At 46.5% G+C, this 27909-nt stretch overlaps 1 protein-coding gene across 1 annotated transcript; it reads right to left on the reverse strand.

Annotated features, from left to right (window-relative positions):
* Positions 1–23590: 23590 nt before the first annotated feature.
* Positions 23591–27579, reverse strand: LOC149328969 (kunitz-like toxin PcKuz1). Its single transcript, XM_089560247.1, has 3 exons — positions 27510–27579; positions 24882–24911; positions 23591–23751 (listed from the first exon to the last, which is right to left on the reverse strand). Exons 1-3 carry the CDS (start codon positions 27577–27579, stop codon positions 23591–23593), a joined length of 261 nt encoding a protein of 86 aa, XP_089416373.1.
* Between the last annotated feature and the right edge of the window lie 330 nt (positions 27580–27909).

Raw genomic sequence — 27909 nt, forward strand, 5'->3', positions numbered from 1 at the left:
CGCAGATGGAAGTTGATGATGAGGGCGATGTACGGTGCACATCACAAGAGTGCGTTTAAGTAGGATTCACGGCGTGCTCGCACTTTGTTCTGCACTCATTCGCAAAGAATGTGCGAGCAGACCGCCTATTCCGCTTTCAGATAATAAAATATCATATTTAGAAGGTACAGATTCGCACCGTCATTTTTAGCCCTGCGCCCAGCATTTCGTCTTTACACTTGTTCTCGTTGTTTCTTTCACGTCATTGCTTTTGTCTTCGGTATTTATGGTTGCACCCTCACCATTTTACCGTGTTTCTTGTGGGCATTATCTTCGCTTTCATTGTTTTAACTTTGGGTTTAGCTTGGTGGCTGTTAATAATCTTCTTGTAACCACCTGTTTTTTTTTACCATTTTGATGGAAGGTCTAGTGTTTTCGCGGTTTCTTAGCCTCTGCCCATGTTCCGGAACCTGGATGATATCGTGCAGTGAATGGGAGATTCTACGCAGATAATTGGTTCGGTTTTGTTTTGTGCTTTTGATAGGGGGTGGGGGTGGGGTAGAGGGTATCAAAAAAAATTTATAACCTTTCGATTAAACGTTGGAAGTTTATGAGCTGGTGCGTGTGTCCCTTGCTCGGTCGTGTATTTTGTCGAGCAGTTACTGAATATCACGCAACCTAGGGAACATTAAAGTGACAACTTATTTTTAATTCGTGAAAGACTTAACACCATAGCAGACAGCTTATAACAACTTAATTTGAAAACGATATTCCGTGGTCCATTTAATCAAACAATTCATTCATTCTGTAATTGCTTATTTTAGTGGTTCAATCAAAGGTCTATCCTGTAGGACATGTAACAAGTGAAGGCCGGCTAGTTGGTGATTGATAATGGAGTGCATATTGCTACCGCGCAAAACGACGCAGGACGAAGAGAGAAAAGAACAGGACAAGACGCGGAAGGACAAGTGGCACTCTTTATTAGATAAAGATACCGAAGTGGAGCTGATGCAACGGTCATTTTCTTTTCTTATGCAGTTGGCTTCGAAGATTTCGCTGCTAAGCTTGGTCGTCAATTTTTTTAAGACAATTGTGTGCCTGAGTTATTTGATGGTTTCGGCTGTTTATCAGGTGTCATTACGCTTCCTGTATAAATGTGGTTTTCCTGTAGTAAACTTTAGTTGACGTTCCGCGTCTTGTCCTGTGCTTTCCTCTCTTCGTCCTGCGTCGTTTTGAGCGGTAGCAATATGCACTCCATTACTTTCCTGTGGGACTGGAGGCTTCTCTACAATTGCATGCAGGGCTGTGCCTGCTTTCACTCTAACATTTAGCTCTTATAAGCAACTGAGTGGTGGTAGCTTATGGTAATGCTTTTTATTGGGATTCACGCAAAACTATCAGAACAATCATTTCTTATTGATTGCTCGCAAGGAGTGCAGCACCTCCAACATCCAATCACCGACCCCGCACTCTTGCCCTCTTCGCCACAATTCCGTTCTCCCAACCAAGTTTCTCTCCAATCCTAATCCACATCTTTCTTTCCCTGCTTCTCCCGCCGTCTATCCGCAATGAGGGCAGCGTACTTGCACCACTTGCCGATCTTCTGCTGACCCCCAAAGTTGCACTGGCCCATACCGTGGCTACCGTCAAAGGGAACATTGTGTCACTGTCATTTCTGAATCTGGCCTTCTCGACCCATGGACTCTCGTCCGGCATTTTCGTGGTGGCGGACTCCCGTCTTGGTTGCTGTGAAATCGCTCCTCTTGACACTGACCGTGTTCCAGTTACTGCAAAACCCCATCACCCTCCCAATCCACCGATCACCGCGGCTCGCCGTATCCTGTCATCTTCGTACTCTTTTCGAGGCTGTTATCTAAGAGCTTTACCTGAATTACAATATCATCATCATCATGAGCCTGAGTGCGCCCACTCCAGTGCAAAGGCCTCTTTCAAGTCTCTCCAATTAACCTTGCCCTTAGCCAACTGCATCACCGTATCCCCACAACCTGCTACGCTTGCCTTCTCTTGGAATACACTCCGTTACCCTTACAGACCAGCGGTTATCCTGCCTTCGGATTAACTGCCCCGCCCAAGTCCATTTCTTCCTTTCGATTTCGACTAGGTTATCATTAGCACTGTTTGCTCCCTCATCCATTCTGACCGCTTCCGATCTATTTACGTTACACCGACAATTTTACTTCCCGTAGCGCTGCTGTGTTCTTAACTTAAGCTGAACTCGTTTCGTTACGCTCCACGTTTTTGCCCTTTAGGTGAGTGCCGGCAAGATACATATGTTGTATACTTTTCTCCTGAGGGATATTAGTAAACTGCCACTGATGATCTGAGAAAACCTGCCATGTGTGCTCCACCCCATGGTTATTATTCTACTTTTTTTTTTATTCGAGAAGTCTGCCATGAGGCATAAGTTGAGAAAAGGGGGAGTGGAATGTAGGTTACAGAAAGTTAAAAGAAGGAGTGTAGACCAGTTTCGGCGAGGTACTCGCATAGGCTGCTTGTGAAGTGATTGTCCATAGTCCACTTCACATAGTCCCCGTCGCGGTTCCACCACAGGCCGACCTCCCTGAGGAGCCGTTTTCTAATAGGGGCCGTCGCTGGGCAAGTCCACAACAGGTGCCGCACATCACAAATGTCCGGTGCAGCGCCGCAGTGAGGGCACCTGTCAGTTGCTGGCAGATATTTATCACCCCACCGATAACGGACAGAAGGGGTTAGGGCCGCCCCTGCCCGAATCCGGCGCACTGATACCTCCTCCTGCCGAGTAAGACTACGGGGGAGAGGGTGCGAACACGGAGGAATTAGAGCGCGTGTTCGCTGGCGCAGTGCTTGTGAATCGGAGACATGGGACAGCAACGGATCTGGGGGAAGAGGGGAAGGTGGCGGATCGTCTGATGTGTCAATGTGAGTCATAGCATCTGCTTGAATGTTATGTGGATCGTGAGCATGACCGCGAATCCAGTGTATGCGTACAGGACATGGGTATTTTGCGCAGAGTAGGTGAATCGATTGTGTAATCTGGAATGTGCGTCGAACAGCCTTAAACTGTTTAAGGGCGGCGAGGGAGTCTGTATAAATATGAACTGCATTGAATGTGGGAACGAGCGGAAGGGAAGCAATGGCATTGTAAATGGCTTGAAGTTCCAATGCCAGGGGGGTACATGTATCTGCGGTGTACGTCGCACGAGAGTTGAGATGCGGATGGGAGGGACTGTATACAGCAGTAACTCCCCGCTCTGCAGTATGTGATGCATCGGTGTACAATATGCACCATTCAGGCAGATGCGCGGCTGATACCGACGGGGAAACAGTGGGGCGATTGTCTGTGAGCTGACAATACGACCACGGAGGGAGCGTCTTTAAACGATGAAGTTGTAGAGACTGTTTGCGAGCTCTGTTTGCCACCCGCTGGTCGATGAGTTCACTGAGAGTATTAATTTGGGCGAACTCCTGAAGCACGGGTATGGGTGTCAAACGAGGCAAAAATGTTATGGCGCGCATAGCCTCACGATTGATAGCCTCAAGGGAGTCCCACTGTCTGCGGGTGAGACGTTGAAATTGTGCCTGATATATTATCCGTGGCTGAAGGATAGAGCGCACAAGCTGGCGGGCCGTATGAGCACGTGCGCCACCAGATCGCATAGCTATGCGACGAATCAGACCTATTGTAGCGTTAGCTGATTTGCGTGTGGCTGTCAGCCAAGGGGTGCCAGTCCCAGAGGTATGAAGGAGGAGGCCAAGAATACGAACAGTTTCTACCTGAGGAATCGGAGAACTATCTACTGCAAAATTTAAAGGGGCAGCTTTCCGTAAGCCGGCTTTGTTACCAATGCGAATGAAACATGACTTAGTAGGCGATAGGGTTAGACCCAGAGGTGGGAGGCGAGATGTCAAGACATCTAGCGCATGTTGGAGGGCCGACTGATGGATAGACGCATCTGGGTGACAGCACCACAAGGTTATGTCATCGGCGTACGCAAGCACACGGATAGAAGGGATGGTCTCTAGGGCTCTAACAAGAGGAATAAAAGCCACATTGAATAATGTGGGGGCGAGAACGGAGCCCTGGGGCACTCCTCTATTAGAAGTGAAGTTACCAAAGGGCTTTCCATGGACCCGTACACTGAAGGTACGATTTGTTAAAAAGGCGTGAATGGATAGGAGAAACCGGTGAGGGAGACCAAGAGTTTGAAGGGAGGCAAGAATGGCAGAGTGAAGGATGTTATCATATGCCTTTGTTATGTCTGTCGCGATCACCGTTCGAACGAGGTGACTATGCGGAGAGTGGTGAAGCACGTCAGTAGCCAAAGTAGCAAGACCATCCTCCGTTCCAATTTGGGGACGGAAACCTATTTGGGAATCTGGGTAACAATCGTGTGATTCTAGCCACCACGACAAGCGTGCGGCGAGAATGCTTTCGTAAAGCTTGCAGATGGCAGGCGTGAGAGAAATTGGACGAAGGGCCGAAAGACATACTGGAGGCTGACCTGACTTGGGTATTGGGACCACAATAGAATGCTTCCACTGTCCAGGGATGACACCAGAACGCCACACTTGGTTGAAAGTATCCAGTAGGGTTTGCAAAGCAGACCCATCCAAGTTACGGAATAAAGAGTTTGGTATGCCGTCGTGCCCGGGAGAAGTGGTAGTTTTGAGGCGTTCAATGGAGGCTAGCAATTCTGCCATGGTTAAATCAGAAGTAACCTCATCGGAAGGCTCTGTAACCGATAAGACTGGGGGAGATGTAGGGGTGCAGTCATGGTGTGGAAAAAACTGACGGGCCGCTTGTTGTGCAAATGTATCTTCGTCCACATTCAGCGCGAGGCGAATGCTTTCAGTGTAATCTGCAACCTGAGAAGGGCGCTCCATGGCGTGAAACACTCTCCAAAGATGTCGATTGCCCTGCGTAGAGGACAGGCGGGCACACCATGCAGCCCAGCATTTCCTGCCTAGTTGCTTTGCATAACGCCGCGCTCGGGCGGTAGCTCGGTGAAGAGAGGGAAGAGCCAAGGGGTCCTCAGGGTTGCGAGAAGCATAATGATCGGCCTGGCGACGAAGAGCCCACAGATTCAGGAGGTGTATGTCCGGGTTTGGTCGCCTTCATTTACAGTACTGGTAATAGTATGAGTTGCGAGAACATCAGAGAGGGTAGACACTGCTGAAGACGGGTTGAATGTAGTTAAACGATTGTCAGCGCGTACAGAGTCCCATGATGTTATGCGTACGCTGCGGCGTACTTTCCGTAGACGCGAAGGAGTGAGGGAGATAAAAATAGGGCAGTGATCACTACCCCAAGAGTCTGATTCAACATCCCAAGGAGGGTTACCGGGCCCTAACCACCAAGTCAAGTCAGGTGAATACGGGCCACCACTTGGGCGGGTAGAGGTATTCGGGTGGTTTAAAAATTGAAAGGAATTATCTGAAAAGCTGCCTTGGATGTGCGCACCCCTTGAGGAATCTGCTGGGTAACCCCACGAAGTGTGTGCGCCGTTGAAGTCTCCACCAACTAGAATAGGGATACCCGGGTTGGTACAACGAAGGAAACGTACCCAGCCAAGATTGGGAGATGCGGAGCTAGGACGGCCATAAAAAGAAACTAGAATAAGAGGGGTGCGTGCTGGTTTAACAAGAATGGCGACGACCTCTTGACGTGTGTTGCACCACCGTGAAAGGTCTAGCGGAGTATGGGGAATGGATCTGTGAATATAAATTGCAGATTTACCTGGGGTGAGGGAGGAGGCGATGTAACGGCGATCAGGGATCGAGGGTGAATTGTATGCGCAGAATCCTGAAAGGCGTGGTAGTGAATTATGCTCTTGCAGCAGGAACGCCCATGCCTTCAACTTTCCGTCACGAAGGCGGATATTCACCTCAGTGGCCTTATTAGCAAAGCCTCGACAGTTCCACTGCACCACCATAGATGATGCACTATCCATGGCTAGGCCGAAGAGCTTCTATGATGAGGGAGGTCAACTGCTTCATGAGCGCCAATATTTTATCCACTGTCGGGGTAGTCACTGTTAACGGGTGGTCGGCACATGATTGTGGTCCAGTGGTTATTGGGGGTGATTCCTGTGAAGATTGCTCCCGAGTGGTTAATGTTCTTCTAGAGGAGTGAGAACGTCGCTGTTCCCGGCGCTGGTTGAGTTTGTCTAGTCGACGGCGAGCCTCCACGATAGCATTTTCTAAAGCTGCGTCTTCATCTGTGGAATCCACTTGTGAGGGATGCACTGGTCGTGTTGGTGTATCATTTGGTCGACAAAGGCGAGCCGCTTGTGCGTATGAACGCTGCCGAGAAGACGGGTGCTGAAAAGACGGGTGCTGCGCAGCGGGGTCAGTTGAAGGAAGCTCAGGGAAGTCGTTGTCATCACATGCGAGGGCAGCAAAACGATTACTTGTAGGAATATCCTGTTTAACAGATGGCTTGTGCAGGTTCTTCGCTCGCTTCTTCTTTGGACAAGCGGGAGAGCGTATATCATGGTCCGGCGATTTGCACAAGGCGCAAAGAACTGATGGTTCATTCATGTCGACCACAGCAGCAGGATTAGGGCAGGTGGTTTGCATATGGCCTTCTTTGTGGCAATGATAGCAAAAAATACGACGTGGTCGGAAGGGCTGTGGTTTGATAATCGCACCGTAGTAAGTAAGGTACTCCGGCAGAGTCAAAGGGCCTTGCAGAACGAGCAGGTATGAGCCCCGGCGTCCCATAGGCCGTGCTTGCAGTACTACGTGAGACTTGCAGCGTATGTTAGCCCGCACCGCCTCCGGAGGACTTGTGCTGTCAACATGATAAACCATGCAGCGGAGGGTGTCAGGACTAGATGCAAAATATATTTGCACCGGGACATGCTTGCTATTGTCCAGGGGGATCTGAGTAACGGCGCACATTTTCTGGGCGTCCTCCAAGGATGGCAAGTTTACCGTGATGGTGTTAGATGGGCGATGAACGACGAATCCGCAGTAATTCGAAGAGCCAAGAGCGTGGTCAATTGTGGCTTGAACATACCGTGCAGGGATTGCAGTCATATCAAAGCGCAGTGTGGGCTTGATGGTGACGCGGAAAGAGTGAGCAGCAGGTGGAAGCGAGGCTCGACTCACGGGAGGCATCAGTGGAGGCTGCAGGGGCTCAGACGCTGGTGTCGACCCTTGATGGGAGTGCTGAACAGGTGTGACGGGCACTGTTTCTTGAGGGAGTGCCATAGGCACGGAGGCGGTGGAGCAGTCCATGGCACAGACCAGTGTCGTGGCATCGGGAGACTGAGCAGGTTGGAGACCCGTAGGCGCTGAAGGTAGCGTAGACGTGGAGGCCGCGTCAGGTGGTAACACAGCGGGCGCCCGCGTAGCTGTCGTCAACAACGCCGAATCCATGCAGGCGCGTAGCGCGGCCTCGCTCGGCAGCGCCGAGCTAAGCCTAGCTTGCGCCTTCTGGTTCCGGCTGAGTTTTTTCACTTGAGAGTCTGCCCACCTGGCCGGGAATCTCTCCGCAGGGGCGTCTTCGGCATTCGTTCTCACGGAGGGCACTGTCCCACTCACTTAAGACTCGAGACAACAGGCAAAACAACTCGAAAACAAAGAGCTAGAAGCGGACACGTATCCACCCACCAGATCTTCGTCCATTTACTTACTTCTACTTACTTCCCACTCATGATCCGGTTGAGTGCCTCTACCTCCTAAGTAGAAGTATTGCCTAACCACTTCCAGCACCTCGCTACCATTTTTTAACTGCTGTCCCTTGCGAAACCGTTGAAGATTACTTTGGTTTTCTGCATGGTAATTTTAAGGCCTACAGTTCTGCTCTGCCTGTCGATCTCACTGATCGTGTTTTGCAGCTCATCTCCTAAAGGACTTAGCAGGCAATATCACTACCCTATTGAAAAAACTCTGCGTGAGTTTGCACGAGAACAGTGATTTTTGTACGATCACGTTCATTTTGCACACGAATGCGCAGAAATTGTGCGTTACCTGTACGCATTCTGTGCGTCCTGTGTGTACATATGCGCGTACTGTGAGCTGATAGACGTTCACGCACACTCTTTGCGTGTAAAAAATCGTGGACTCTCGTGGAGAACTCTCTGTACGTGGACATCTGCGTGCTGAGAGGGGCTTGCCGAAGCTGTGCGTGCTTATGTGCATACTGAGCAAGCTCAGTGAGGCTGCGTGTGGCCATGTGTGCGTTTGCTTGCTTAGTAGCAACTTGTCGAGACTGTAAAGGCCCATTTAGGGTGAAAGCAAACAAAGTTCGAGCATTCAGTTAATGATTACTTCTCAATAATGAGCAATAAGCTCACGTTTTGCTGTTTTATATTTTTCGTCTTGGCGTAAGTACCCATTAATCATTTTCAACTTCAGCAAACAAATAACCAAAAAATTATCTTTTAGTGCAAAATGGTTCCCTTCGATACTGCAGGGACCTGTACATGACAACATGCACACTGAGCAAGAACTTGTCAACATTGCAAGTTCATTGTAAAATAATGTAAAAAACAAGCTGCTAATGACTCTTACAGCATCCTTCAGTTCTTCCTTTAACCAATTCTGAAAGTTACAGATATGTTATAGATGCATGATGAAAGCCATCCAGAGCACTTATGTTGTTGCCCGTCATGCAGACAGCCATATTTCGAAATCAGAAGCAACACAACCATTTGTTGCTTGCACTCGAAAGGAGTCAATCAATGGAATAACTCTGAAAGGGCAACAGTGTTTGTTAGGTGCAAGAAACAAGCTTGGGGATATAATCAGGTTCAATCAAACATGACGTGCAGAAAGCGAATTGTGAGCTGTAACAGGAATGTTACGAGGCAATTTCCAAAACCATTTCCAAAGCAATTTCCAAAGTCATTAGCATAAATTTACATACACGTAAAAAGGCCATGTAAGCCTACACGAAAAGACAGTTTTGAATTCACAGTTGGTGTCAAAAGTTCAGAAATTAGTGCCCTCTCTCAATTTCAGTGACAAATCACAGATCGATTAATTAATTCCCAGTATGGCTCCAGAACAAATCCAATGAATCTCAAATGTGCGAAGTATATATACCACACATGCCTGATTAGCACCAGCATTGCATGATGCATGACGAAGTATCACACTCTTCATTCTTCTTCAATCTGTTTTGAAATTTGCACTACCACAAAGACCATCTGGATGGACTATGATTCCATCATATTGCTGAGAGTCACATTCGGAGACCAAGAGCAACACAACAGTGTGCTGCACATGAGTGGATATAATGCACTGGGACAACTGTGCACAATAAGGAACGCTTGTAAGGCGTCAGGTATTTGCTTGGGGAATGTAATCAAGTTCAGTAATGTTTCATGTGTAGAAAGGAAGATAAAAGTTGTAGCAGAACTATGAAATCCAACATACAATACTGAACTTTCCCAGGTGATCTACACACACATAAAAAGCACGAAAGGATAAGCTCAGCGCTACTGTTAAGTTTGATGCCCTTTGAGGTTTGACTTGCGCGTCTGTATGCAACCATCAGATACCATCTTGAAGTCACCAGAATGCCCAAAACAACTTTGTTGAACTGTTGTACTCTAAACTGAAATACTTTTCCTTAAAACATTTTTTTTTGCGACATACTGTGTAGCTAATTATAAAATAAAGAAAAGAAGCTGATAAAATTTTCTCATCTCAAACATACTGATAAGTACACAAATCTGAGTGCTTTCAAGAGAGGTGACGCACCCGGTATTCAGTGTCCAGAAGCATACATAATGTTGCAGAATCCTATAGCAAGAAAATTTCTTTTAGTTGACAGATGGCTATGTCTGGTTACAAAGTCAATACCATGTAAGGCGCATATCCTAACCTGCAATTACATGAAGCTGCACGTGCTTCATAGGCTGTAACTCCGCCAATAACTGCTACATATTTCCCACCTCTAGCACGAGTGCGGAATCAATATACAGCATGGAAACAGCAGTTTTGTTGCTTTAGCTTCTTTACTATGCTGTTTAGGCAAGAGACGAGTTGAAATATTTGCATGGGCAGTTCTCGATTGAAGTAACGTAAAAAACATCCGCACTCCTTTCTGCTGAAGCGACTGGTGGACCACTTTTGCATGTCGCATCTCGTATGACTTGCTAAGGGTCCAGACTGACACACGCACTTCGTCAAACCTTCACAGAAAACACTCTTCGCTTTTGCTATAAGCTCCGGCCACAGGCAGTAAGTGTCCCGTCACCGTTCACATCGCAAAAGAAGGCAGCGCTCGCAGGCGGGCAGTTTGAGCTGACAGCGACAGGCGTTGCAGGCACACCGCCGACTAAGTTTCCAAGGAAGCCACACTGTAGAAGGGCGCCGTCTTGTAATCGAAACACACCACAGAAACAATGGTCACTGTCGCTGCTTATGAGCCAGGCATTTTTGCAACGAAGTTAGCAGTGCAATAGGCCGAAATGTTCGACTCATCAAACGACGGCACCGCACTGCTGACCTCATTATCGTTGTCGGCCAGACATCCATAACACATATGCCCCGACGGATCGCTTAACTACCACTCTTGGATGAGAGCGCGCCCACCGGCAGCACACACCGGTAATCCTTCTTATTTTGCGATTCCAGCACAGTAACAGCGGCGCGCAAGACCGCCCAGCAGCAGCACAAGAAAACAAGCAAAGCTCACGGCGGTGATCTCAGAAACCATGCAGCATGTCGGATAGGCTTTGGATTTGACGCGCTAGACCATGCCCACTCACGCACGCACGCACGCACGAATGTACCGACACGCATATTAATGCGTCCATGCGTCACAAATTTCTCAAGTTTTTAATGCTAATATGTGCACAAGAACTTAATTATTTTTGTAACGAAAGTTTCATTTGGTTTTAGTCCTTTGCTATCGCACTGCCCAAAAGCATAGAGCCCGAAAGAGACGACCTGGAGGAATGCCTCAAGGCGATGCCTTTCTAAACGGGCCGAAGGAAGCCGGAACTGGCCGAAGCGCTAGCCAACGAACGCAGCGTCTGGGGTGGGACAGCATGGCGGTCAGCGTTACTACGTTTGTCGTGGTCCTTTGTGGTGCCGAGGGCATGAACCGTCGCTGGCATGAGCATTTGTCACTCTTCCGATATGTGATGTGCCGACAGCAGTGAAATTCGCTGGTGCGATGTACGAAAACGTGGTAAGGTGCTGAGTAAACCTGCGTTTATAGCGTGCGTCAGCTGGCTCGACGGATAGCGCGTCGTCCTTTGCGCGCCTTCACTGGAAACGCTATGCTGACGGTGGGGCTCATTTCCTCCATGGCGGAGCAGCTGGTGGGAGACCACTACCCGGGTGACATCTCGCATCTTGGGGGTAAGTTAATTTTCTTCGAACCTGTTCATTATTTCAAAGCCTTTGCGCACAACTGGCCACGTCAACACAGCTAGTACAGAGACGCGAAGACGCAGTGCCTATCGCGGCAGCACGCAGCGCTGAAAGGTTGTTTGCTGGCGGCACACGGGCATGAATGCGCGTGTAGTGTCAGTGGTCACACGGTCATGGTCAGTATGCCATGCAAATATGCACAGCTGATCCGATCGCGGGGTGCACGATATCGGCGCCGTACTGCCGCCGTACTGCCATTGATCTCTCGCCGAGAATGGAATATGTGCCCACCAATAGATCTTCGGCCCGGGCTTTACATTCTCGCCGCATGTTACGCTGTAATTGAAGTAACAGCGCTCGAGCAGTTTAACTACGTAGACTGCGATTCAGCTGTATGCGTTAGGATTGAGCTTCCTCCTCTTTCACTTGTATTTCACTTGTACTTTTATAAATTGTGTATTTAAGGTACGAAGCTGCATATGATCCAGCTGCGTTCGTACTTATAGCCGAGCCAGTGTAGTCGAGCCTTGAATAGCAGAACGGTGAGATAAAAACAAATTGCTCTGAAGTTTTCCGCCTCTATTTTGGCATTCGCTTTTTCATACTTTGGCTCGGAGCTGAAATGGTAAAAACAACTGCAAAATGCACACAGGTGCCCTAGCTCCATTTGCCCTAAATCCCGAAGTTGCAGTGAAATTTAAGGGTAATTGAGCCTTTAATATGTACGAAGAATAAACTTGATTGTTTCATGATTATAACCAATGGCGCAAATAAATCTGACTTTGACTTAAATATGCTGAGGTACCTCTCCAATACCTTATTTGATGTTAAAGGAAAAAGTGTGGTTTTCTGCAATTGGCACTATTAATTCATCATACCTGTGAGAATGTGAAATCAGTGCTAATCATGAGAGATTTCAAATTGAGGGACGCATGCAGAATTTGAAGCAAACCAGCCTTCTACTGAAAATATCGTTCTGCTGTGGTCTGTTCTTTTGAATGGTGGCATGTATTGTAGAAACGATGCTGGATATCGATATGCAAGTGATGTCTCGTCTGAGGCTAGCTTGTGAATGACTGCCGTGGTTATGAATTTCTTGTTGCCTGGCCCACTTCGAAATGTGGTTAAACAGTTGTGTTCCATTCTGCGACCGGCTCCTTTTTGTGCCTAGCATTTTGCCTTACATGCTTGATTCTAGTCCATTTTTTGCTCTGTGCTGCTGTTAAATGTGTCTTTTTACCTTGCAGCAATCTCCACATAGCTTTACCAGCAATGCCTCTTCCAAGCTCTCCAGTATGGCTGTGCCAGCCTTTCACTTGGTGCTAGGATGCCCAGCAAGCAAGCAGGCTTTTGAGGTAAGCACTGAAGACATCTTCCGACACAAGTAGCTTTTATTTTCCTAGTCCACTGCTACTTGTGTGACCCCTCGTTATGTTGATTTTGGCAAGTTAGGTTGCCTATTAAGGGCTCTCTTTTGTTTTTCACCTGCTGTTGTGGCCTACTGCATTGGTGTTCGGCTACTGAGCCCAAAGACGCGGGATTGAATTGTGGTGGCTTCGTTTCGACAAGGCGAAATGCATATTTGCTCGTGTGTTATGCAATGTCAGTGCATGTTAAAGAATCTTTGGTGGTCGAAATTTATGCACAGCCCTCCTCTATGAATGGAGCTATTGTTCAACTTTGAGGCATTAAAGGGACACTGATGGCAAGCTGAAGTTGACCTGTGATGATGAAGTTCCGCATCCTAACCACAAAGACGACACTTTTTCTGAAAGTGGAGCTTTATAAGCCAGAGAAAGCAAAACATACAATTTTCATCAGCACCGGCTGATTTCGGAAGTAAATTGCGATGCGCTGACTCCGTTTTTTTTTGGCACAGATTCCAGAGGCTAGGCTGAACTGCCATTCACCTCAGAACGGTTATCATGGAGTCCTTTGTGTAGACTTCATGAGTTCAAATCGAGTGGCGGGAAAATTTTTAAATGTAATTTTTGCGCCAATCATTGTGTTGATGGCCTTTGCGCTGCTGTTAAAACCGGGATAGCAGTATGGTATCCCATAAAACTAGGTTCAGGACTTGCAGGAAGTGGTTTATCACATTCCGCTAGCTTGTGCAAGAAACTACTTCAGGGATATGTGCAGGTGTCTTTAATGTGTTCCTGAGTGAGCACTAATTTGTTAGGGGGAAGGCAGCTTCTAATCTGGCACTACAGTGCCAATGTCGTGAGTGTAAATCATAAGATGACCCATCAGAGTGTACGCCTGATTTCTGTGACACTTCAGTGGTGTATAGAAGTGCTAAACAAATCTGTAAGGTATTTGATGCATATCTCCAAGGCAACGGCTATATGAGTAGCGAAGCCATTAGTCAATCTTCAACGGAAAGAATTTTCTCTTTTAGATGGCGTGCTTGTATATCAGTGACAGTTATTTGTTGTCCTGCCTTTCCCTGGTGTGGGTCATGTGTGGCGCATCTTCATGCGAGCCTTCTTTTCCTTTACAAAAAATTCAATTGATAGTCCAACCTGTTTTCTTATCTTTTCCTGTGTTGCATCTTTTGGCTGGTTTTAAATCTGTAACTGAGCTCAGACCGTGATAATTACTGCCGGTAAACAGAGCTACTGAATGTGAGCTTGGCATACATGCGTACTGTATGTGTGAAAGTGCAGTTTACAATATTCAGAAATGCTTGATAGCCTTACAAGAATCTAAAATTTTGTTGGAATTCCTATTTGTTCTCTGTTCAAGTGTCGAGAGTTTTTCCGCTTCATCGTGTGATTAGAGCCACTTTGGTACTTAAGCTGAAATCTTTTCTTTAGCCTGCATGTTTCTCACTTTTGGGACAGAAACTTCGAGGCTAATGAATAGAGTTCAGCTTAAAAGAGTATATACACCTAATCTTGGTGGCATGTTTTCTTCTCTATAATGGTGCGGAAGACACTACTATGCATGAATCACCATCTGGTATTCGCGTGAGACCGCTAAATAATTTATAATCAACTTTTTCTGCCATCCTGTTTCGGTGAACAATTTGACTATGGCTATGACATCAAAGAGAGGTTATAGGTCACGTGAGGCGTGGGAAAACTGCACTTATAATCGCTGCTTCATCATTTTAATTCGCTACAGCGCTGACGCCAGTATTCCTTAAGAGCTAGAAGTACCAATTTTATTGCAGTTTTTCATGCCTCACGTGACCAATAACCTCGCTTTGACGTCACAGCCATCATTCAGCTGTTGAAACCGAAACAAATACAGCAGGAGAAAGAAATTTGATTATAAATTATTTAGCGGTCATAGGAGGATGCCATGTGGTAATCCGTGTATAATACTTTATGCCTTATTACAAAGAAAAAAACACGTGCCAAACGATAAGGACAGCAAAGTGAGCTATGGAAAGAAAAATGATAAGTCTAACATTAAGAGACCAAAAGGGGGCGGAGTGGGTGAGGGAACAAACGCGGGTTAATGACATGCTACTTGAAATTAAGAGGAAGAAAAGGGCCTGGGCGGGGCTTGTAATGGGAAGACAACATAACCGCTGGTCCTTAAGGGTAATGGAGTGGATTCCAAGAGAAGTCAAGCGTAGCAGGGGGCGGCAGAAAGTTAGATGGGCGGATGAGATTAAGAAGTTTGCGGGGATATGGTGGCCACACCTAGCAAAGGACAGGGTTAATGTGGAGACATGGGTGAGTCCTTTGCCCTGCAGTGGGCCTAGTCAGGCTGATGATGATGGTATGTGTCGCACCTGCTTCTTCGTGCTATCAGCTGGCCCATGCTTGGCCGACCAGACTAGCCAAATTTGTGATGTGGGTTTTCTATTGCACCTGCATTTGTGTACACAGAGGACTTGAATGGTAGCAGGCGATGCTGTGCATGTGTTCACGCCACAGCACACATTACCCACACTGAAAGCTTCTCTGCCTTTAGTAAGACAGCTGCATCAGTCTGGGACATAAGGTATCCCAGTGCTAGAGTATGAGTAAATTGCTCTGGAATTTTAATCTGGTATCAGGTAGCATAGTGCAAAAGAAGGCTAGCGCGGCTGCCTAATATTCTCTTGGGCAGCTGTGTTGGATTTTCAGTGCCTGTTAGTGTAATCCGTGAAAGTTCACTGTAACCCATTCGTTTCGATGTAAATTAGGAAGTCCTTAGAGCCCTGTACTTTTTAATGATAATAACAAGGTAATGCAGTAATTCAATTGTACCTGTTCTCTTTCAACACAGTAAAGTGCTGCTGGGTCGAGATCACAGTTTTACTTTGTAGGTGTGCTCAGGCTGTCATCATCATCATCAGCAGCAGCAGCAGCAGCAGCAGCAGCAGCCTGACTACACCCACTGCAGGGCAAAGCCTCTCCCATGTCTCTCCAATTAACCCTGTCCTTTGCCACTTGCGGCCACTGTGTCCCCACAAACTTCTTAATCTCATCCACCCACCATTTTTTCCTGTGTGTGTGTCTTTTCGCCATTCTGAAATTCTATCATACAAATGGATTGATGCACGTAGTGTCAGGTGCGTAATGTGATACCACCAGCTCACCCCAAGCTGTGCTCAGATTTGCCTCCTTGCTGCAGGAGCAATAAGGCAGGCTTGAGGGTGAGTGGTGCAAAAACATGATTTTTCAAGAATGTCTCTGTGGAAATTGCAATTAATCATGTGAATTTGCTATCATTTTAGGAGCTGCTCACAAGCTGTGCGCCTTTCCATGCTGATCATGCTGGCCAGGTACGCTTATGATTACATTACTAGGTTGTTTTCATAATGGCAGTTGTGGATTTCTGTGTGGTTTTAAAACATAAATTGTATAGGTATTTGGCCTGCCACAAAAGTATAGTGGTGCATTCAAGGCCAGTGTTACAAAGGGATGTTTTGATTGCTGCAAGAACTTGAAGGCCCCTGTGTGGTCACTGTGGAAGGCCCCCTCCCTACTTAGGAATTGCTATTTGGGTTACTCAGTCATTTGGCAGAGGAATAGTGTATAGAGATAAGGGATGGAAGAATGCTTCCAACTAAAGAAAAAAATCCAGCAAGCAGTCATAGAAGCAGAAGTACAAAAATGGCAAGGCTTTCTCTAATTTACATCGAATCTTTTTCACTTAGACTTCTTATTGCATACAACCGCTGATGCTTGGCTTACACACATATTTTCTTTAGGTATGCAGTAGGTCTCACATTCTTGTATGATATGGTCACGGTGCCAAAAAATGATGGTGGTGTTAGAAAACTCGGAATATAGAAGAATTTTATTGCTGACCTTATGGAGAACTATGGTAGCTGTGCAGTCGTTATAAATATCTTCCAATATTTTCACATAACACTCTTCTACACACTGATTCCACAATGCCTGCATGGCAGCTGTGGTTCCACCGAGTCAATTGCTGTCTGGTAGTCAATGAAGGCTATATATTGGGGTTGGTTATATTCTGCCCATTTCTCTATCACCTGATTGATTGCATGAATGTGGTCTCTTGTTGAGTATCTTTTACGAAAGCCTGCCTGATCATTTGGTTGATTGAATTCGAAGGTTGTCCTGACTCTATTAGTGATTACCTTAGTAAATACCTTGTAGGCAATCGATAGTAAGCTGATCGGTCTGTAAATCTTCAAGTCCTTGACATCTTCTTTCTTATGAATTAAAATAATGTTCGCATTCTTCCAAGCTCCTGATACGCTCGTGGTCACGAGGCAAGCGTGTACAGGGTGGCTAGTTTCTCTAGCACAATCTCTCCTCCGTCCTTCAACAAATCTGCTGTTACCTGATCCTCACCAGCTGCTTTGCCCCTTTGCATTGCTCCTGAGGCTTTCTTTACTTCCTCCCTCGTTACTGGTGGGATGTCCCATTGCTATGCTCTACTGCCTCTCTCCGTAACGTTCTGATTACATTCACTACTGTAGAGATTTGTGCAGAATTCTTCGGCTACTTTAACTATCTTATCCATATTGCTTATGACATTGCCCTCTTTGTCTTTTAGAGCATACATCTGGTTTTTATCTGTGATTAGTTTTCTCTTCACTGATTTTAGGCTACCTCCATGCTTTAGAGCATGCTAGGTTTTCTCCATGTTAAACTTTCTTATGTTGGCTACCTTGCACTTATAAATAACTTCGATAGCTCTCCTAGTTCTATTCTATCTCTGAAGTTAGACGTCTTCATGCTTTGGCGTTTCTTCATCAGATCTTTCGTCTCCTGAGATAGCTTGCAGGTATCCTCTCGAATGATCTGACCACCTACTTCTGCAGCACGCTCCAATGAATTTAAATATGTATTTAAAGATAACAGTTGAGGTGGGAGATTGAGCTTCGAGATTTGCACTTCAACTCGGGAGTTATGCCACTGCTACACAGAATACTTGATCGCCGTAGAGATATTTCATCATCTGGCACCAAGCTGCTGTGGCGCCACTGTCACAGTTGATAATTTTGCTGGGAAGCTGTTGTAGCGCTCACACAGTTTTGAAAAGGTGGTATTCATTGTTTTTGTGCTATTGGCAACAGTAATAATATGCTTGCTGCAGTGTTTTGTGGCTAGCCTTCTTTTTTTTTTAGTGAAATAAGTTGTACATTTCATGTTGAGTATTCTTTCAGCAATTAAATTGCTTTGATTTTATTCCTTCGTGTATAGTTGCGAGTGCTCCATGTCTAAGTGCAAATTTCTACCACTGAAAAGCCTTCAAAATCTTAATAGATGTCCACACTGTTCTAGGGACTCAGTGGCTATTGGAAATGCCCATTTAGCTGTATTCAAGTGCCACTGAGTTAATAGCCATTTGAAAGCCTTCAAAATGCCTGTGTGACACGGTTATTAGATTTTGTGCAGGTTTGATGCTGAGCAGTCTGCGTGCTTGAGTCGGGTTTTCCAGTGTCTGTATTTCAAACCTGAAACTTTTCGAAATCATCATTAGTTCATTAATGGAAGAAGTACTTGTGCCCTTTTCTCGAATTTCCAGAAAACAGATTAACTGAATTTTTTTGCATATACTCCTACCTTTTTGCAGGTGCTGCATAGTGAGAACCTGTATCAAGACGCCAACCTGCTGGACTTGGAGAAACTGAAGAAATTGTTTAGCCACTGTGTGGCACCCATCATGAGGGATGTGGCATTAATAAAGCCAGTAAAGGTGACCTTATCTATGTCCTTTTGCAAGCATGCTACACACATGAGAACCATCCCACGAAGCACCGTTTCTGCAAAGCTTGTTATCTCACAACATGCATGCTGAATGAGGCAGTGACAGACAGATGAGGAGGCCTTAATGCAGTACATTAGCGTACCGTGTTGAGCAGTGATGTAGGAGCCTTGCAGCCATGCAAGGTATTATCGGCATCATGATGGTAACTCCATTAGACACTGTCTAGTGCTCTGTGAGCCAGACTCGGCTCTTGAACATTCTGGGACTCACCCTTGGCTCTCGGACATTCTGGAAGCCTCATCCGGCTTGCGCATATTACGCGAGGATGTCTCCTGCTGTACGAGCCTTACGCGGCTTGCGCACTTATGTGAGAGATGTCTCGCGTTTGCGAGCTTGCTCAGCTTGCGCAAATAATGTGAAATATGTCTCGCGTTCTGCGACCTCGTTCAATCGTCGCATTTTGCGTGGCAATAAACACGCAAAGATAGGCACGCAGAATTCACGCTCAATATTTTCAATAGGGTAGTGAATCGTAAATTGCTTAGGGAACTCCCATTATCTATTATCCCCAACAGTTTCCAATCCATGCCTCGGAACATACTCCGTAAAGAGGCAGTGAATGGCCTGACACCCTTCTAGATTGGAATTTCATTAGTAACTTCACTAATAATTACGGGAGCTGTAGATTCGTTACTTCTCGCATAAGACTCTTCTACATCGGGACTTCGCAGTGTCTGCATGACTGCTGAGGTTAACGCTGAGTCAAAAGCTTTCGCGTTATCAATGAACGCTATAAATAGGGGTTGGTTATATTCTGCGCCTTTCTAAATCACCTGATTGATAGTATCAGCATGGTTCATTGTCGAGTATCCTTTAGGAAAGACTGCCTGATCATTGTATGGCTACTCTGGTTTTGTTTTCTCATGTCCAGAATCAGTTCTTTTTCATAAGAAATATCTGTCGTTATCCAGTAATCACCTTGTCATGATGTTCGTTAGGAGAAGAACTTTCCGACCATTATCTCGAAAGTCCGCTGCACGACTGTGCCTCTTCTCGCACACCTCCCACGTTTACAGCCTAAAGTTCCATGTCAGCGACATTCATGACTTTCATGCATTGCGACCTTTGTGCCGCTGCCCTGCAGACAGCTATGTCACCGCTGCTGCAGCTGCTACTACCCAAATGGGCAGGATTTTTCGGCATTAAGATATTTCATCATGTATTCTTGAGTGGTGTTCCAAGTCGTTTGGCTACATAATCTTAGCAGGCACCCTTGCCAAGAACCACCAAAATACACGTAGACGCGCCAATGAGAAGGTGCATGAAGGGGTGGCCTATCGTAAGGGCTTTTTGGCGTGGCGAGTGAAAAATCAAAAGCACCGGTCGGGCAGGTGGTCCCCAAATAGCAACCTTGAAAGCAGGTAGGCCACTTAGGTCACGTGACCTTGGGACGTTATAACAACCTGCCCGCCAAGCAGGTGGCAGCTAAGTTAATGATTGGTCACTTGGGCAAAGCAACCTAGGCCACACTAGCCCCGCCGGTTGAAGCACCTGGCATTCCAGTGCAGCGCTTAACTACAGTGCTTAACAGCTGTACCACTGTGCCAGGAAGCGGATGTGGGTTCACAGGTATCGGTTGACGTATAATAGGGAATGACCTTAAGGCGGAGCGTAAATGTGCCGTCCAATTTTTTTTTACATTGTGCATAGATGGTTAATTAGCCTTACCTACCTTGCTGGCTGTTTAAATGTTGGCTACGGAAAAAACATTTATTTAGAATAATGTACATTACCTTGCAAAAGAGTTGCTGACGTGCTTTTGTCACCCAGACTTCGCGCACTTTTAAGTGGGAAGCTCCCAGACACCCTTAGAGCGTGTGGGGGTAGCGGTCTCGGACTCAAAGGAGATGCCCTCGACTCAGCGTGGCAAGCTCAGCGGAGACCAGCCACCAAGTGACAAGAGGTTTTTGGGCGTTCGGTGCCCAGCTTTCGCTGGTCGCAAGCCAGAGAATGGGTCGGAGCCAGAGGTTTACAAAACAAAACAAAGTTTATACAGCTAAGAGACGATACAGAGGATTTCACAATCACTAGTACAAACATATACAAAGTGATTATCAAAACAATGCAACTCGTGCAAAGTTAAACTCGAGAGAGAATACAATCCAATGACAATATTGCACCTAAAGTGCACTAACACAAGAGAGAGAGATAAACAAACAAAACACAATTTGTTCACCGGGCACTGCGGCAGTCCGACGACCAGAGTTCCACGACGATGCCGTCCCGCAGACTGGCGAACGTTGCCTCGTTGGTCCGATGCTGGCCGAGTGGTGTTTTCCCCGGGAGTCGAACGGGCGCGCTCCTCCGAAGCTTAAACGGCGGTCCGGACTGACTGATAGCTGTCAGCGTCCTTCTTTTATAGGCTCGCTTTCCCGTCTGCTTGTTGTTCGTGCCCGAGTAGGCGCGCACATACACGCAGCATTGGCAGTGCTGTCTCCCTTTCCTCTTCTCACCGGCCGCGCGTCCCCATTGGTCAGAGGTCGGGGGTCGCATCTCGAAGTTTCGAGCGTGTTCTTGAGCGGCGCCGACGCCGACGGGCGAGGGGGACGTGTCTTAGTGCACGCAAGGCTACGCCCTTTCCCCCCGTCAGCTGTAGAACCGACTCGCATGTTCGAGAATAATCGGCGGGGATGACTCATTTCCTCGGCGCACGCCGCGGCGGTGGAGAGAGAGGCATGCGCTCGGCGGGGCTTTCCCTCTCCCCCGTCGGGCTCGCGCCGGCGAGACGCCGTGCTCGCGGCGGTTTTTCTTTGTTTGTTCCTAAAATGCGCCGAATTTTGTGACAGCTTTCAACAAAGCACCCTCTGTGTAGCTTTATTTAAAAGCTCTGGAAGAAACCGCGCGGAATTGAAAATATACTCCTTCACAGTGGTGCTACTTGAGCGCCCATGATAGAAATTCGCTTAACTTTTATCTCGCGCAAAGTGCAAACGCGAAACTCTAAAAGACCAAGTTTAGCTGAGACAGCCGGTATATGACTCCACAAAATAAAACAGCGACCCGCTCTCTGTACCTTCATAGCTGGTGCTGGCTTGGCAGTGGCAGTGGTTTAGCTCTGATTAAACCTGGAGGATTGCGAAAGCAACGAGGAGAGAGAGAGAGAGTCAGTGGAGAGCGCGCCGTCCTCGCGCATGCGCAATATGGCCTTGCGTCCGCTCTGCGAAATGACTCGGTGACTCGTGTAGTGTTGCTTCCGCAAAAAATTCTTCGTGCCCACGAACCCGCGCATCCTCGCCGCCGCTCCTCAGCGTCATGTCTCGCTCACTTGCAGCATGCAATATTTTGTCACGTGAAGCGTCCTCGCGCTCTCACTAGGGGCAGGGCGGGGCTCCGCCGTCCGGTGCCCGACGGCGATGTAGAGCAGGAGCCAGCAGATGCCGCCGCCCAATTTCGGCGAGTAATCTGTCCAAAAACACCGCCTTCAATCAGCTGCCGACCCGACGCATTCGCTTGATCGAGGGAAACGCCGGGGTCGAGAAAGTGGCCTAAAAATCTCCCGTCGGCAGCCCCTAAATGAGGTCGCCCTGACGTTTGAGCACGAAAGGGTCCATTTCCGGTGGATCTTGTGGGGCTTTAAATTGGGGAGATAAATACGCTCTCCCCGTTTAACCGCGGCTTACACAGTTCAAAACCGCGCGGACCGCACCCCGTGGTCCGAGCTCTACCGAGCGCACGCCAACTGCGGCGCGCCTTGCTCTGGCAGAACAAAGGAAAGACACACTGGCTGACACAAACAAGGCATTTATTGCTACAACAAAATACATTGAGGAATCGAGGATGACCGACTCACCAGCACGATTTGGAGCGAACATTCGCCCACGCTATTGCAAAGGGGAAAACTCCGAGGCCGGACGGGAGAGCTAGCGGGAGTATGTTCCTACACGAGGCGACCGCGGCGAAGAGTGGAGCGGCGCGCGACACGTCCGCGTAATTCCCCGATGCCGAGCAGAAGAGAGCAGTCTCTCCCCCGCGCACGCGCAGCAAAACGCCATCCGTGGCGCTGGTGTCGCTGCGACGCGGGCGCCGTCCCCTGTTTAACTAACAGGGGAGGGCGCCCGCGTCGCAGCGACACAACAGTAACACAACTGAGGAGGGTGCCTTGCGGGGCAGCTAACCACAGTTCTGATGCAATGCAGGATAGCGAACCACAGGGAGCGAGTGCGTCCCCACAATCTTCACGTGGCGCCATGTCCATAAGTTCGGTGGTGTGTCGTCGTGCAAAAGTTATCAGGACACCGCGTACATGGCAAGGGCCACCCTTCCTCTAATGGCTGTATGGAATGAGAGCCATCTTGAAATTGCAACGAGTGCGGCGAAGAGACTCTCCCAGTTTCTGTTGAGGTTGTATAGAATGTATCCGAACCCAGCCTTCCACTTTCTCTTATCACCGAAATTTAACACCCGACGGCACTCCTCTCCTGGTGGAACGGGTGTCGACTTGTCCGCGAGTTCGTCAATCAGTGCCCGAACCCCAACTCTAACCCTCGCCTGCAGCCGTAGTCCGCCGTGGTAAACATATAGAGATGATATCGCAGCTAGACAAAGGGTCAAGGAGAGAGCTGTGTTTCACATAGCGACAACACTGTAATTCCCCTGGTCTTCACTGGAATGAAATGCTATCAAAATGAGAGGACGCCCATTGGTGGAGGTTTCCTGTTGAATGTCTGCTTAACCAGCACCGCTGTCCAAGCATGTGTGCTTCATCTGGTGCACTGCTCAGTACTAAAGCGGACTGGGCACAATGGAAGATGTGGTTTTCATAATAGTACAGATGATAGGCCGCATACACCTTTCGTAAGGATATTTTGTATCGTCAACATGTAATCTTATGGACGCCCCTTCCTTAAAATTCTTAATGAAGGGCATTCGTCACTGGCAGCTTTCCACACCACCTCGAATGTAGAATGACAGTCAGATGTTTGGTACTGCGCCTAATAAATCACCAGCGTGGCACATTGACATCGCGCTGCAACTAAACATTCAATGTAAACCTTTTTTTTGAAACTTTCATTTCTTCATGCTGTCTGTGTTTTTGGCCTACGCGGATCACAGAGAGCAGACTGCGAGCTGCATGTTATTAATTTCACAGGCAGTTTCTTTCGCATTCCTCCTGCTCTTGGAAATTGTTGCAGTTTGGGCAGCATCCTCCCCATTTGAAGGGCTCGCATTTCCTGGTCGTAGAGTTGAAATAGTACTTCGGCTCAAGCGCCTTGCATGGTCCAACTCTTTGAGGTTCCTCGCAACCTGCATGGAAGAGCCACCAAGATCTCGGCATAACTCCACAACTTTGTCATGAACGCTCACACACATATTTCTTTCCTGATCCCGCTCTACATCTTCCATGGTAAGGCGCTGAAGAAACAGAGTCCATGCTTACTGCAGTGGAGTGCCACTGCTTCTGTGTAGCGGTATCATGTTATTGGTTAAAAATTTATAATTGCCTTTTGATTTGTCGTTTTTAATTCAGTCTGTTACTTCCCACTAATGCTACACAGTTTCAATACTTCAGCAGGATTAATTAGGCAGGATTAATTAATTCTGCATAATTAAAGGCAGCTCGAAATGATCAATTTAGCGCTGCAATCAAATATTTTGTACATTTTATGAAGCTAAGGAGACCCCCTATTTCCTAAACATTGTTTTGGCTTGATTGTTTTTAGTAGAACCTGCTTTGTATTCGGCGACAAGTATCAACACACGACATTGGGGTGCAAAACTTAAAGTGCGCAAAAGTTTTTTGCGCTTTTCGGTGGTTAGCTAGGTATCCGCAGAGCGAGCATTGCATATGAAGAATTCTATGATACGGTTATGAAATCGCCTATTGCAAACTTGCCTGAATACGTAACTAGAAACAGGCAAGAATTTTAAATGGCGCATAAAATGTACAGTATAAAGTAATCTACGTAGTATGTATAGTATTTTTTTAGTATATAATATGTACATCCTTGTTTTTTCGGGATTTTAAACTCTCAAGCCTGTCAACCAACCAATTATCCGAGGCTGTAATAATAGGAGATTGTGCCGACATGTTTGTTTGCTGAAAACATTCCATGAAAACTGTTAATCATGAATTCTGCACAGGTTTGCACATGCTTGTGTGCAAGGAGTGGCCGCCTTCTGCTTTCCACACTTCTTATTTAGCATTCTAGGTTCGATAAGCGAGTTTGTGCTTCGTCTTCAACCCCTTTATATGAAGTAATGGTAGAATTTCTTCCCCATCCTCTCAACACACATGCTCCCAAAGTGCCAGTGTACTTCTTGTTTTGCACACAGATATTCTGTATGACCTGAGCAACATTGATTAGCTCGAGAAAGTAGACATAATTCTAACACAGAAACCATATAGCAGAGAGATATAAAACTCGAACACATACCGTCTGGATAGGTGCATTTTGGAGGGTCCTCTGAAAGAAGAAATTCATAATTTTTTTGGAACTAGATCAAGCTTTGCGTTGTACTTTTTTGTAAACAAATGAAAACTCGCACAATCAGCTAAGTAGAGCAAACTTTGTAGAGCACGAAATTTTTTAAACATTTTCAAATGCAAAAAGACTACTGAGTTGGTGGAGCGCATATCTACCTAAATACCTGAGCATCATTCACATACTTCACAAAACTGGCGTTCTGTATTCTGGGACTCCTCGGGTATGGCTGCGCCAAGAGATTTGCGGCGGTCCGGGGATTCCTTGTAGGTGTCAGCTGTTCATATTGAGCTTCACATATCCTACACTATGCTTTAGTGTGCATATACGCGTTTATATATATATATATATATATATATATATATATATATATATATATATATATATATATATATATATATATATATATATATATATATATAGATGAAGTGACAATTATTGTAGTTTTCTAGCAGGGTTAGGCCGCTACAGTGGTGCAGATTAGCTTTTTTAAATGATCCAGACGTGCACAGAACTGTAAAGCGGAAACATACTATGAGCGGAAAACGTGGAGAAAAGCACAAGGGAGGAACGGAGTACGCAGACGACGGAGAAAAAATGTAAAGGAATGAGCAGGAACGGGGATGGAGGATTAGCAGTAGCGCTATGAAGGAGAGACTGGACAGGAAAAGCGGCAAACGAAAGCCAAAGGCGCTCCTTCAAAGCCGCATTGGAAAGGCGTCGGCGCTGAGCATACGGTGGTGACGGTGGCGGGTGTAAAAAAGTGTTCCCATGAGAAGATTGTTAAAGGGCTAACAAAGTGACGACATGTGATCCTTTAGAGCGTGTGGAGGCGGTGAATAAGGTAACGGTGTCGAAGTAAGAGAAGAATTTTAAGGCTTGGTTTTCAGCTTTGGTACACAGATGAACACCTCGGAACACCGTTTGGACGAAAACACGATGCTCCTCGTAATGATAATGATACGCATCTAACTGAAGAGGTATGAGGCAGTCCCAAAGCTGGGACGCATGTCTAAGGTACGAAGTTTTCTCCCGGCTGCGTGTTCTGTGTCAGCCTCTATGCTTACTATCTCAGAGGCTGCTCGACTAGAGGGTGACGGGGAGAGCGTATTTGTGGTGCCAGCAACTACACCAGCCTCTGTTCGAAGTGCCCTGGACGGTGAACCTGCCATAAACTGCACTCGAACAGCAAGTGTTATTTGTGCATTGTGCAGTGCGTCTATCCTTTCCAGTGTTTTGTGGCGTGCCCAGAGTGCGGCTACCGTACATCCTTGTCGGTTATGACTCATTCGGCGCTGAAAAAGCCCGCGTACAATATTTACAGCATTTTTTGCTTTAGGATTTCATTTGAGGTACTACGGCGGGTCCATTTTAGCAGGCTTTTCTCAACCCCTACATATACTGGTATGAAACAATAAATATGCGTGCTATCCAGTCGAAATATCAGTAAACTTTTTTCCACTTAAAACAGTGCGCAGGGACAGGACAAAATCGAGAAACAACTAGACACAGTCCTGTCCCTGCGCACTGTTGTAAGTAGAAAAATGAACCAACTGGCCCGCTACTTCCCATGATCAGTAAACTCCTGTTACCTTTTAGAGTGTGCGTCTGCATAATTTGTCATTACGTATACATACATATATGTGAGGTTAAGAAACGCTTCGTTTACGAAGAGAATTATTTCGGTTAGACGTTTTCAGCAGAGCTTGTCCTTTTTCAAGACTCTGGATAATGAACGCCGTGGAGCCGAGACTCGAACCGTCGAAATGGTTGAACGAGTTTTTCGTTTGTGAATCCTCAAATATGGCCCATGTGGTCAGGTGGCGGAAGCATCAACTAGGTGTTAGAACACGTACAACTTTCCGAGAGGACACACCACCATCAAATCGCTTTATGGTGCATTTGTCTTGAAAACTCTTTCATCTCTTCAAAAATGCAGATTTCGTGCGTAAGTGGGATTTAAGCTCGTCTTGTTTTTATGTTTACGCATTATGTTCTTTATTTTCTTCGCCTATTAGCAAGTGGAAGATTTCTCAGAGTATTTTGGATGGTTTCGGTGCTCAGCAATAGAATTCACAGTAACAAGCAATACAGGTAGCGGAAAACTAAGCTCCATTACATCAACACCACGCGATTAATTCCTTACTTATTACCGATTATTGAATATTTGGTACTTCTATCGGGTTATAGTTATATGAGATATTCAGAGCGGAATGAATTCTACGCTCATTGATTGCTCAAATTCGTTGTCTGTAACATTTATTTTGCGTCTCTCTGATCTTCTCAGTCATGTTACTTTTCATTGGTCTTTGAATATTGTTGCACCTTTCCTGACTGATATTCATACCAAGAAAACGCATTTGAGGAGCGATGTAGGACGTTCCGCTTTTCAAGCGTTCCATCTTCTGTGGATTATTCAGCCAGAAAATAAAATAGTGGTCATGAGAAAAAAACATTGCACTTGAATGATGAGTTTTCGATAAAGTTTCTCAGTGCTGATAATTTACAAGACTTTTCCCGTGCAATGCCTTTTTCTTCTCAAATGCGGACAAAATACAATCTATGGAAACAAAATCTTACCACAGTCTTGGCAACTTGCAAGGGCAGCGAGGAAAACTGCCACGATGACTAAAGAGAATACTGCGTTCATGGCTTCTGCTGCAAGAATTCAAAACCCTGGCGAAAAGCTTCATCTTTTATACACTGAACGAGCGTCCTCGTAAAAAGCAAGAAGCGCATATCACGAATAAAATCAAAATGTTTCTTTATGGGTGGTATACCTCCGCTCTGTTTTCCCACGTGCGACCGGGTGCAACCTTTATCGCTGTGGGTTTTTTTTCGCTTCTAGTACCAAAGATACAGAGAGATGTAGCCAGTAGTTCTTTCAACCCCGAGCAAAATGTCAAATTCAACAGCAACATAGCCCGTGGGGTAATAACTTTAGAGGGAAGTGAGCACTGCTTCAATGTCAAAGCCCTAT

Source organism: Amblyomma mixtum, chromosome 9, assembly GCF_055824585.1.
Source record: "Amblyomma mixtum isolate Tamu chromosome 9, ASM5582458v1, whole genome shotgun sequence".
Lineage (NCBI taxonomy): Eukaryota > Metazoa > Arthropoda > Arachnida > Ixodida > Ixodidae > Amblyomma > Amblyomma mixtum.

Excerpts from the sequence above, each read along its gene's own strand:
- LOC149328969 (XM_089560247.1), bottom strand. The coding sequence starts at position 27,579 with ATGAACGCAGTATTCTCTTTAGTCATCGTGGCAGTTTTCCTCGCTGCC. Across the intron at positions 24,912-27,509 it reads TGCAAGTTGCCAAGACTGTG|AGGACCCTCCAAAATGCACC; the intron begins GTAAGATTTTGT and ends TTCTTCTTTCAG. Across the intron at positions 23,752-24,881 it reads AAAATGCACCTATCCAGACG|GTTGCGAGGAACCTCAAAGA; the intron begins GTATGTGTTCGA and ends TCTTCCATGCAG.